This window comes from Rutidosis leptorrhynchoides, chromosome 11 (genome assembly GCF_046630445.1).
Source record: "Rutidosis leptorrhynchoides isolate AG116_Rl617_1_P2 chromosome 11, CSIRO_AGI_Rlap_v1, whole genome shotgun sequence".
Classification (NCBI taxonomy): domain Eukaryota; kingdom Viridiplantae; phylum Streptophyta; class Magnoliopsida; order Asterales; family Asteraceae; genus Rutidosis; species Rutidosis leptorrhynchoides.
Genome location: NC_092343.1, coordinates 103,870,584 through 103,883,705, shown reverse-complemented (window position 1 = coordinate 103,883,705; position 13,122 = coordinate 103,870,584). Strand labels below are relative to the sequence as shown.

Here is a 13,122-nt window from a genome sequence, read left to right as displayed (position 1 = left end):
AGGTGATCCGTACACCACCTCTATTTTGCCATACACCACTAAATAAATTTTCTGGACATTTTTACCCTTCCTTTTGTTCACCACCAACTCCCCCTAACTTCTCAAAGGAAGGATTAAAACTGTCTAAATAATTATTTTGGTGGTGTATGGCAAAAACAAGGTGGTGTACAGATCAACTCCCTTCAAGAATATATTTGGTTCTATGACTTCTCCCCAATTTGCTTCCTTTAATTTGGTTCTTTAATTTTTGGTAGTTTTATTTTTTTGCATCAGAATTCGGTTCATCTTTATCTATCTAGATCGTTGGTTCATCTTCTTGCTCGGTTCATCACTGAATTCGTTTCACTCAAGGCTGCAACAATTCTACTGTAAGTTTGTAATCTGTAAGTATTTATATGTTTTAATTTATTTTGTTTATCAGTTTTCAATGTTCTGTTAATCTGTTATAAAGTTCTTCTACTGCAACAATTTATTTTTTTGTTCAATATGTTTAATTTTTGTTTACTGTTATCATGTTTAGTAATCTTTGAATCAGTTTGAATATGTTTACCACTTTATAAGTTAAGTGTTCTGTCGCAACAATATATCTATCACTCTATGTCTCTATAAGTTTCACTACTACATTTCGGTTTCGGCTTATTTAGAGCCTTTCATTTAGACGTATTCACTACATAACACGTCTAATTTATCAAACGGAACACGTCTAATTAAGGTTTTTACAAAAAAAAAAAAAAAAAAAAAACACGGAACACGTCTAAATAATAGTAGCAACACGTCTAATTAGAATCCTGCAACACGTCTAAATAAGTATAACACCTCTCATTGGTAACCACGTCTAATAACTTTACCAGGAACACCTCTAATTGACAACACGTCTAACAAGTATTTCAAGGAACACGTCTAATAAACAATACGTCTAATAACTTTTACCAGGAACACGTCTGCTGAAAAAAGAACACGTCTAATTGGAAACACGTTTAATAAGTTTTTTTCAGGAACACGTCTAAATGACGAACACATCTAATAAGTTACAAAAAACACGTCTAATTAGTTTGCAACAAACGCCTTTTAACTGGAACACGTCTAAATAAGTTAACAGGTTATATAAGTTAACGAGCTCCGTTTAATCAACCTAATCCTTACAGTTCTGTTAACATAAGTTAACAGAACACGTCTAATTTAGAGGTGTTATTAAGTCTTTTAGGCGAGCTTCTACCCTCTAAATCACTTTAAACTTTTTAACCTTAACTCTTCCTAATTCCTATTCCTAATCCATCCATCTTTTATATATATATATATATATATATATATATATATATATATATATATATGTATATATATATCAAAACTACAAATACATCATCAATATTAAAAAAAAATCTTAGGTGGCTTTGCCACCAGCCTTAGATGCAAGATTATTACTCTCTCCGTCCCGGATTAATTGTCTATTATTCCTTTTTTGGACGTCCCAAATTAATTGTCCACTTCCAAATATGGAAAGTAAATTTGATGATGTTTACAATATTGTCCCTAATGAATTAATTAAATTACAAAGGTGAGAGAGATTTCTAATTAATTAGTTGAGGGTAAAACAGTAAAGTAAGAAAAAAGTACAGAAAAAGTACAGTGAGATAATGACATTTCTTAAACTGTGTGTATTTTTTGTCTGGAGACAATTAATCTGGGACGGAGGGAGTATTAGATCTCTGCCATTCAAAAATTTGTATACGTATCAGTTAGTCGATATACGTCACTAACCTTGGATAATTACATTTCTACCCATCCATAAACCTAGGTATTTATTTTAGCTTACACGCTTGAAGAGGAATCCAATTTACAAACCCTAAATTCAAAATCCCTGGCGATCACGCAACTCACTCTGAAATTGATTAACTATCTTCGTTTCATACGATTAAAATCTTCCATGATTCGATTCTCTTAATTCGGTGTCATACAATTAAATATAGTTTCTTTCCCTCGAGATCTATTCAACGATTATAGGTTCCTGCCACAGTCAGAATTTCTTGTATGAACGCATTGAAGATTGATACGTAAGGGTTTCCAGTTATACCATATCATTATTTTATTCAGTTAGCCTAATTTATGTTTTTAATCGATTGATTATGTTTCTGTATTACAATATTTGACTTGTTACTAATATGTTTTGGTTAGGAGATCGATTAAGGTTACAATATTATGTCTTCAGTGTGTCAAGAAAAATGAACTGAAGTTACCAGTGACCTTGGATGATTTATTTGATAAAAAGTCATTAGATTTGTTTTTGATTTATTCAATATTCTAGGGTTTGATATGTGTTGAATAAGAGTTAATTATTTGTATAAAATTTACAAATACAGGTATATATATATATATATATACACACACATATATATAGTGGTAGGATCAAGAGGTAAGTAACCATTCGGGGGAAAGGGGGGAAGCAAAAACTTTTTTTTTCTTTTCGTTTTTTGAAAAAACTTTGTTCACAAACATTATAGATGAGATGAAAATATGAACATTTAGTAGAGACACTTTGTGATAAATGTTTTTATTTTGGCGGGAAAATGCTCGAAGAATTAATATATAACAATTATCGTGTTTTTTGAGCGTATTTTGAGGTTTTAGCTATTGGGGTTTAGATATTAGGGTTTAGATATTAGGGTTTATAGGGTTTAGATATTAGGGTTTAGAAATTTAGGGTTTAGGGTTTAGATTTAGGATTTAGATTGAGTTTTTAACACGAACGGTTTAGGGTTTAGGGTTTAGGGTTTATGGAATAAACCCAAAACACCAAACCCTAAATCCTAAAGCCTAAACCCTAAACTCTAAATCGGGCTAAATTTTACTTCACAAAACATGAAAAAAAAAACGTTCATATTCTTCACGAACAATATTATCTTGAATGTTATTTTTGTCGATCGTTTTCCCGCCTAAATAATAACATTCATCACGAAGTGTCTCTTCTAAATGTTCATATTTTCGTGTGATCTTGATGCCGGGAAAAAAAAATTTCAAAAAAACGGAAAAAAAATATTTTTTTTTGCTTCCCCCCGCTTCCCCCCGATTGGTTACTTCCCCATTGATCCTGCCCCTATATATATATATATATATATATATATATATATATATATATATATATATATATATATATATATATACATGAAATAAAACAACTTCTATTTGGTTAGAGATAAATGTAGAATTGTTTGTATATAAAGGTTAGACACACCACTCACATCTTTTTTGTTATTGCATAATGTGTTTCTGCAGGTGGATGATATGCGGATCAATAAGGATTTTTTGTATTTTATAGGGGGAACTCACCTTACTTCCTCCATCAGCTTTTATATGTTCAAACACTGCAAGAATGTTGGTAATAAGGTTTTTTTGTTTAATTACGTAGTATTTGGTTGATAGGAGTGCATCATTGCGTTGATTATTATTTTCTTTAATTAACAACATTGACTTAGGAATCAGGGGCCATATATTTAAAAAAAAAAAATGTGGCTATATAATATCTCTATTAAAAGCTTGGTAATACTACACATATGAGCATTAGAATTAAAATTCACAATGACATAAATATCATCATTTGTCTAATTTAGCATAATTAGAAAGAGGTATATTCCTAATAGGTATTGTGAAATAACGCTAATTGTAACGATCTGTAATTCATTAAACTATGCTCTATTTTCGTGTTTGCACAATGTTTGTTCTATGTGTTTCACATGATATTACAAAACTAATTTTTTTGTCTCAATAACCTTGCATTGTGTATGACATATTTCAATGAATCTGTAACTAATAGCATTCTGTTTTGGTACCTGATATCAAGGGTTTAGCTTTGTGAAGACTTGGCCTTATATGAAATTTCAATTTCATTTTAATTGAGTTGGATTTACAGGTGTGGCAAATGCTTGATGAACAGAATAGGGTATGAGTGCATGAAAGGTGTTTGATGAGCTTCCATTTATGTGAGTACCATATATCCAAGTATCGAGTTATTTTCATGAAATGTATCTGATCCGGAGTATAATAGTTCTGTACTTTTTTTAGTTAAAATGTTGTGTTCTTGTCGAAATGATTTGTGCAACCCTCAATTCAATCACTAGAGGCTTGTTTTATGTGAAGAAACACAAGTAGCAAAAAAAAAAAAAATAATAAAAAAAAAAATAGAATGTATCCTCTATGCCCATGAGCACTTATTGAATGTACAGTGATAGAAGCTAAGCTAATTTTTCATTCGCCTTGATTGTGCATATAGATGGAAATTTTGATAAAGTTTACTAAAGATTACATCTATTTTAGTTGTGTTTTATCTCATATATAAGATATAAGATCTATACGATCTATCGACGAGGATGGTTACGACGTTTTGAACTTGCAGAAAAGTGCATAATGTGATGTTGATAAGTTTATATGTTATATACTATATATGTCTATGCATATTTATACTTAATGTGATGTTGATAAGATCATCACAATTTCAGTTACAATCTCAGTTACAACAGTTACAATCTCAGGTACTCATCATTTTAGCATACCAATTTTGTATTAATTAATTTAAATGTTGTTGGCAGAGGGAGGCAAGAGGCACGAAGAGGGATAGGGATGACATGTTAGATGAGTGCTCAAAGAACCAGCTATAACGATCTTATATTATTATTTTTAGTTTAGAATTTCCTCCATTGTAATTTAAATTTATAGTTGTTTTTTTTTTTTTTTTGTAAATACTTTAAATATATTTTATATTATATATATATAATTTGGTTTTGTAGAAAATTAATTTGTTATATTATGTGCATTTGTTATTTGGCGGGTATTATTTGAAATATTTGAGAGGAGAAATATCTGGTAGTTTGCATGTATTATTATTTAAAATATATGATTTTAACCATTGTTAACATTTACTGGAACACGTCTAATTGATACCGGGAACACGTCTAATTGATACCGGGAACACGTCTAATTGACAAAAAAGGAAGAACACGTCTAAATGTTACCTTTAATTGCAACTAACGGAACACCTTTAATTGCATCTAACGTAACACGTCTAATTGCAATTAACGGAACACGTCTAATTGTAAATAATGGAACACGTCTAAAAGACATAACGGACGGAACAACCTAATCTAACGATTTGACAACACGTCTACTTGAGAGTTTTTAGAGCGGTTCCTTGAACCGCACTATATGTCACCACTCAATTGAAGCCGTCACATGTAGACGTGTTCAACACGTTTAAAAAGGTTTTTTCACACGTCTAATTGTGCCGGAATGTAATAGTGATATATATATATATATATATATATATATATATATATATATATATATATATATATTATCTATTTATTTTATTTTATTTTATTTATTTTTTGGCCGGAGGTCTTTTGGAAGCAATCTCTTTATCCATTGAACTAAGGGAGAGAGGACCTTCTCTACTCTTTGGAGTGTTTCACTCGGGGTAGAGAAATGATTTCTCTTTATTCAAGAATAGATGAAGGATTGTCCACGTCTTATCTCCCTCATATCCTACACATGTAGGATTGGGTCTGTTGATGATTTCCAGCCGTATCTTCTAGATGTCGTCATCTAGATGTTTCCATTCTAGCCGTAATCTAGATTTTTCTTGATATTCAAAGAAGCCGGTTGAAGAAGCAAAGTTGAAAACAATTACTGCTAGCCACTTGTTTGACAACTCATATAGAAGTATTCAAATTGAAAACGATTACGGCTAGCCACCCTTTTCTGCGTTCACACCAATCTGCGTTCACACCTTCCACCTCCTCAAATTTTCCTTATAAATAGAGGTGTAAGCCTCATTTGTAAATCATTCAGAAAAGTGTAATCACACCTAGTTAGTGTGTGCGAGGTAAAGTGTAATCATAACCAAGAGTGAATACACCCTAGAGAGTGGTGAGAATTCCTAGTATGTTAGTTTGAGAGGTTTTTGTTTATTTGAGTTTTGTAATACTCTGTAATCTATTCTTGTGAGTAATAGAGTTATTTTCTCTCAAATTTGTGTACCAACGTCCAGGCGATCCTCATAAATCACAACAAGTGGTATCAGAGCTAGGTTAGAGGCGTTGGTCGAGTGTTTGAGTTTTCTGAAGTTTTCAACCCCGTTTGTGTTGAAAAGTTATTTGTAAGGTGATAATGTCCACGGAAGAGTCAGGATCATCTTCCGGAGCCATGATTATGCTCACTGCCACCAACTACACGTTGTGGAAACCTCGGATGGAAGATCTCCTCAGCTGTAAGGATTTGTTTGACCCTATTGAATTAAAGGGTACAAATCCTGATTCCGCCAAAGAGAAAGAGTGGAAGAAGTTAAACCGAAAAACTATTGGTCAAATCCGTCAATGGATTGATCATAGTGTCTTCCACCATGTTGCACAAGAGACAGACGCATATGTCCTCTGAAAAAAGTTGGAGGACATGTACCAGGCCAAGACTGCTCGGAATAAAGCCCTGTTGATGAGGCGTTTAGTCAACATGAAGCTTAAAAGTGGAACTTCAGTTGCCGAGCATACCAGTGAGTTCCAGAGCTTGGTCAACCAGTTATCGTCTGTAGAGATGCCGCTTGGCGATGAAGTTCAGGCGCTACTGCTACTTAGTTCTCTTCCCGATAGTTGGAAAACGCTGGTAGTAACACTCAGCAACTCAGCCCCGAATGGCAAACTTACCATGTCAATGGTCAAGGATGCCCTATTCAGTGAAGAGGCAAGGAGAAAGGACATGGGCACAGATCAGACCCATGCCTTTGTCACAGAGAATCGGGGGAGACAACAAATAAGTAGCAAAAATAAATGGAGAGGCAGAAGTAAGAGCAAGGGCAGGTCCTCTGATAGCAGAAAATCAATATATAAATGCTATCATTGTGGATTAGAGGGGCATATGAAGAAGAACTGCTACAGATTGAAAGAAGAACAAGGTCATAGCAGTTCACAATCAAAGAATACAGGTGGAGAAACATTAGTTACTATCACTGGTGATGTAGCTTATTGTTCGACTCATGATGAGGCATGCCTTCACGTCTCACGAGGAGAAGACACGGAATGGGTGGTAGATACTGCAGCATCCTACCACGTGACTCCGTACAAGGAATACTCCACAACATACAAAGCTGGTGACTTTGGAGCTGTGAAAATGGGAAATTCGAGTTCCGTTGAGATTGTCGGAATTCGTGATGTCACGATAAAGACAAGTTCCGGGAGCACAATCACTCTGAAGGATGTCCGCCATGTGCCAGATCTTCGGCTGAATCTACTTTCTGGAGTAGCTCTTGACAAACAGGGCTATGATAGTCATTTCAGTAGAGGCACATGGAAATTGTCAAGAGGCGCTATGATAGTCGCTCGAGGACACATTTGTGGCACACTATACAAAACTCATGTGAACATTTGCACAGACAGCCTTAATGTTGCAGAAAAGGAGGCTTCACAAAATTTATGGCACCAGAGACTCGGTCACATGAGTGAGAAAGGGTTGTCTACCCTAATAAAGAAGGAGCTTATCAATGTAGACAAGGACGCTGCACTAAATCCTTGCAATCATTGTCTGTTTGGTAAGCAACATAGAGTCCCGTTTAATTCCTCTTCAACGAAAAGATCAGAGTTACTCAGTCTGGTGCACTCTGATGTTTGCGGTCCCTTGGAGGTTGAATCAATTGGCGGCAATCGATATTTTCTAACGTTTATCGATGATGCTTCTCGAAAGGTGTGGGTATATTTCTTGCGGACGAAGGACCAGGTTTTCGATTACTTCAAACAGTTCCATGTCATGGTAGAACGTGAGACAGGAAAGAAGTTAATGTGTCTTCGATCCGACAACGGCGGTGAATACTCTTCCAGACAGTTCGATGCCTATTGCAGATCATATGGCATCCGACATGAGAAGACAGTTCCACGTACCCCTTAACACAATGGTATAGCAGAAAGAATGAACCGAACAATCATGGAACGTGTTCGGAGCATGCTCAGTATGGCTAAGCTGCCAAAGCCATTCTGGGGAGAAGCAGTCAGAGCCGCATGTTACTTGATCAACCGATCTCCATCAGTACCACTGAATTTTGAAGTTCCGGAGAAACTTTGAACTGAAAAGGATCCATCATACTCTCACTTAAGAGTATTTGGATGTTTGGCGTACGCACATGTATCCAAGGAGCTCAGGCAGAAGCTGGATGTAAAGACTACTCCATGCATATTCATAGGCTATGGAGATGAAGAATTTGGATACAGATTATGGGATCCAAAGGAGAAAAAGGTGATCAGAAGTAGGGACGTGGTGTTCCATGAAAGCCAGACAATAGAAGATATTGAAAAGTCCACAATATCTCAGAAATCAAATGTTGTCACTCAGGTACCAGAGGTAACAAAAGAATCATTTATGAGAAATGAACATGCAGTGCAAGATGAAATACCGGAAGTAGAAGATAATGAGGAAAATGACGGTGCTGAGCAGGGGGAGCCACAACCCCATCTGCCAGACGTTCCAGGACCATCACAAGGCGAAGATCTAAACGAGGTCGGATTCCATTGAGTAGATATCCGGAATCTGAGTACCTTCTACTTACTGAAGATGGAGAACCAGAGAGTTTTCATGAAGCAGTATCTCATAAGGACAAAGAAAAATGGTTGCTCGCAATGCAGGATGAGATGGATTCTCTGCAGAAAAATCAAACTTATGAGATTGTAGAACTTCCACGCGGGAAGAAGGCACTGAAAAATAAATGGGTGTTCAAGCTGAAAAAGGATGGCAGCGGAAAAGTGGTGAAATACAAAGCACGGATTGTAGTCAAAGGATTCCAACAGAAGAAAGGAATTGACTTTGACGAGATATTTTCACCAGTAGTCAAGATGACTTCAATCAGATTCATACTTGGATTGGTCGCAAGTATGAACTTGGAGCTTGAACAGATGGATGTAAAGACGGCTTTTCTTCATGTAGATTTACATGAAGAAATTTACATGGAGCAGCCAGAAGGTTTTGAGGTTTCAGGGGATAATCTCGTATGCAAGCTGAAGAAAAGTTTGTACGGTTTAAAGCAGGCACCTAGGCAGTGGTACAAGAAGTTTGACTCGTGCATGGTGAGTCAAGGGTACAAGAAAACTGCAGCAGATGAGTGTGTCTACATTCAGAAGTTTTCTGAAGGAGATTCCGTTGCTCTTTTACTATATGTAGACGATATTTTGATCGTAGGGAAAGATACAACGAAGATCAACCAGCTGAAGAAGGAACTCTCTAAGTCTTTTGACATGAAAGACTTAGGACAAGCTCAACAAGTTTTGGGAATGCAGATAACTCGAGACAGGAAGAATAAAAGGTTATGGCTATCTCAGGAGAAGTATATTTAACGAGTGCTTTCACGTTTCAATATGAATAATGCCAAACCTGTTAGCATTCCATTAGCCAACCATTTCAAGTTAAGTAAGAGTTCTTGTCCCTCATCCAAGGAAGAGATTGGGGAGATGTCGTCAGTACCATATTCTTCGGCTGTTGGAAGTTTGATGTATGCGACGGTGTGTACGAGGCCCGATATTGCTCACGCAGTGGGAACAGTGAGTCGTTTTCTCTCTAACCCCGGGAAAGAGCATTGGAATGCGGTAAAATGGATTCTCAGGTATCTTAAAGGTACAACGAAGATATGTCTTTGTTACGGGGGAGCTGGTCCAATCTTGGAAGGCTATACAGATGCAGATATGGCTGGAGATCCTGATAGTAGAAAATCTACTTCAGGATTCATTTACACTTTTGCAGGGGGAGCTGTTTCATGGCAGTCAAGACTACAAAAGTGTGTTGCATTATCCACAACTGAAGCAGAGTATATTGCTGCCGCAGAAGCTGGAAAAGAAATGTTATGGTTAAAGCGTTATCTACAAGAATTTGGAATCAAGCAAAAGGAATACAAGGTACATTGTGACAGTCAGAGTGCTCTAGATTTGAGCAAGAACTCCATGTACCATTCCCGTACAAAACATATTGATATTCGCTATCATTGGATACGCGAGGTAATTGATCGACAACTGTTGAGACTAGTGAAGATCCATACAAAGGAGAATCCTGCGGATATGTTAACAAAGGTGGTGACTCGAGAGAAGTTAGAGTTATGCAGAGACATAACCAGAATGTTTTCTATGAATACTTCTGGAGGAGGAGAATTGATGATTTCCAGCCGTATCTTCTAGATGTCGTCATCTAGATGTTTCCATTCTAGCCGTAATCTAGATTTTTCTAGATATTCAAAGAAGCCGGTTGAAGAAGCAAAGTTGGAAACAATTACGGCTAGCCACTTGTTTGACAACTCATATAGAAGTATTCAAATTGGAAACGATTACGGCTAGCCACCCTTTTCTGCGTTCACACCAATCTGCGTTCACACCTTCCACCTCCTCAAATTTTCCTTATAAATAGAGGTGTAAGCCTCATTTGTAAATCATTCAGAAAAGTGTAATTACACCTAGTTAGTGTGTGTGAGTTAAAGTGTAATCATAACCAAGAGTGAATACACCCTAGAGAGTGGTGAGAATTCCTAGTGTGTTAGTTTGAGAGGTTTTTGTTTATTTGAGTTTTGTAATACTCTGTAATCTATTCTTGTGAGTAATAGAGTTATTTTCTCTCAAATTTGTGTACCAACGTCCAGGCGATCCTCATAAATCACAACATCTGTTGTTTTGTTGTGTTGTACCGAGTAAGATAATTAGGTAGAAGGAAAAATTATTTTCATACAAAAACACTATGTAATTTACTATTACTAGTAAAAGTTTATAAAATTATCTATATTGGTTATAGTTATCCAAAGTTAGAAATATGACATGTGCATATACCTTCTATCTAGTTGTTGGAATGTCCAATCCAACTTTCTCACCGGATAAGCATTAAGTGGTTCACATGACCGATTACTACTATTCACAATTTTCCCAAATAGCAAAAACACTACACATGTTTCAACAAATGATCTACAACTCACTACTTGATTAAAAACCCTGAATCTAATAAGTATTCCTCATGATATAAAGTTTCAAATTATTCTCTAAATTGATCACTTTGATCCTTTGATTCATCAAAAATGGCTTATTTTAGTGATGGGTACATTTGGCCTCAAGAAAACACCACTTACGATCATACATCCTACCAAGATTCATCTACTTTTTCTAGGTATGATCCTTATGATCTTGATACTTATAATGCATATACACTTCCTTGCTTTGATCAGCCCAAATTCATAAATTATAACCATCAATCTAATTCTGATTATGATTATAATTATAATTATGGTTATGGTTATGATTATGGTAATGGTAATAATGGGATGAATTACTTTGCACATAACTATGTGGAGACCAAGTTAATTGCATACCAACCGGGTCAGTGTGATACAGGCTATGTGTCATACCACACACACTATTCAGTGTCTAACCCGGAGATGCAAACCGGGTTTAACGAGCCCGAATTTGAGGAATATGATCCAACCCCATATGGGGGTGGTTATGACATTGTTTCCACATATGGCAAGCCACTTCCACCCTCAGATAAAACTTGCTACCCACGTTCTGGGCCGAAACCCATTGAGCCCAAATCCAGGCCCAACTCTGAAAATCAGCCCGAAACCAAATCCAAGCCTGACCCTGAGCCAATGCCCGTTCCCACTACTATTCCTATAGCTGAGCCCAAGTCTAAACCTGAGCCTGAGCCGGTTCCGGTTATTACGCCTATGCCCGTTTCTACTCTGGTTCCTTCTGTAGACCCGGAACCGGATCCTGAACCTGAGTCTGGGCAAGCTCTGGTTCCTATGCCCGACCCATTTGGAGAAACGGTTATGGAGGAAAACGGTTATTCGAAAGATGAATGTGATTATCGTTGGCCCGAATACGATTATCCTTGGCCCGAATATGATTATGTAAGGGGAAATGGAGTGGGTTATGATTGTCAATATGGATATGGAGATCAAGTGGGTCAAGTTCCTGCAAATGTATACGACCCGGAAGTTGTGGAGTTTTGTGAAAGTATTTTTGGGAGTTGGCCATGTTTAGCTAAGATTAGGAGGCAACAAATGGGGATTAACAATAATAAGGGAATTTGTTCTTGTTCGGAAACTAGAAATCAAAATCCATGGGAAGATTGTGCTAATTACTTTTTTGGAAGCCCAATCATATCATACAATCAATAAGGTTTATTGGGCTCATGTTCATTGTGTTTCTTATGCTTAATTATGGTATGGTATGGTATGGTATGTGTATGCTATATACTCTTTTTTTTTTTTTATCAGTGTATTGACATTAAATTATTTATAAAATTTATTTATTTTGATGCTTAAGAAAGATTTTGCACTTAATGATACATGTGAGACTAAAAGTAGGGTGTTTGATTTTTTTGTTTTAACAACTTGATTAATTATGTATTTAGAAGTTTCAAAATAATTAAATAAACCTTTGACATTGTTTGTAAATACATATTAATAATTAGAATCAAATAATCAGTTGTAAGTCTTTGAAATTAATTATGTTGTTTGATAACGTAATAATCTAATAATAAATAATAAAGATTCAAGTGTTTAGTAAATCAGATAATTTGGTAAAAAGATGATTTGGTAAATTGACAAGTAGTTAGGAAAATATTAGGTGCAAAGAACGAAATATGATTATCACTTTTTAATACAGTTGCAGTGAATTGCTTTTTCATTTTTAAGTTTTGACCCTCTAATATCTTGATTAATTAACCTTCTATATACTAAACGTCATGACCTTTTATATACTAAACGTCATGCAAAATGTTGTAGTTTCAATTAAATCTTAATGTAGTTTTATGTTTGTTTTCACATTACAAAAGGTCCTTCAACTTTGCGTATATTTCCACAAAAGTCCCCCAAGTTTACACTTTCTAAGGGGTAAAAAATGTAAATACATAATTTAATTAAAATATAAGACTAATTCCACCCGAATTTATAACGGCCCCTATCTTCTCGCTGGGTGCGAGTTAAATTTTTCAGAGACTACCGTTCAACTCGGAAAAATCTTAGGAATCCAACGGGACTAACTATACGCGAAACGGACACTTCTCAAAAAAACGCTAAACACAACGACAACCCGTGTCTTTCCGCTCGGCACGAGTTAAATTTTTTCG

The 13,122-nt window shown here is 35.7% G+C and overlaps 1 protein-coding gene across 1 annotated transcript; it reads left to right on the top strand.

Moving 5' to 3' along the window:
• The first annotated feature begins 11,068 nt into the window (after window positions 1-11,068).
• LOC139874833 (uncharacterized) lies at window positions 11,069-12,218 on the top strand. Its single transcript, XM_071862227.1, has one exon. It carries the CDS (start codon window positions 11,069-11,071, stop codon window positions 12,167-12,169), a length of 1,101 nt encoding a protein of 366 aa, XP_071718328.1. The 3' UTR covers window positions 12,170-12,218.
• Window positions 12,219-13,122: the final 904 nt, after the last annotated feature.

Coding starts and splice junctions, on each gene's coding strand:
- LOC139874833 (XM_071862227.1), top strand. CDS start 11,069: ATGGCTTATTTTAGTGATGGGTACATTTGGCCTCAAGAAAACACCACT.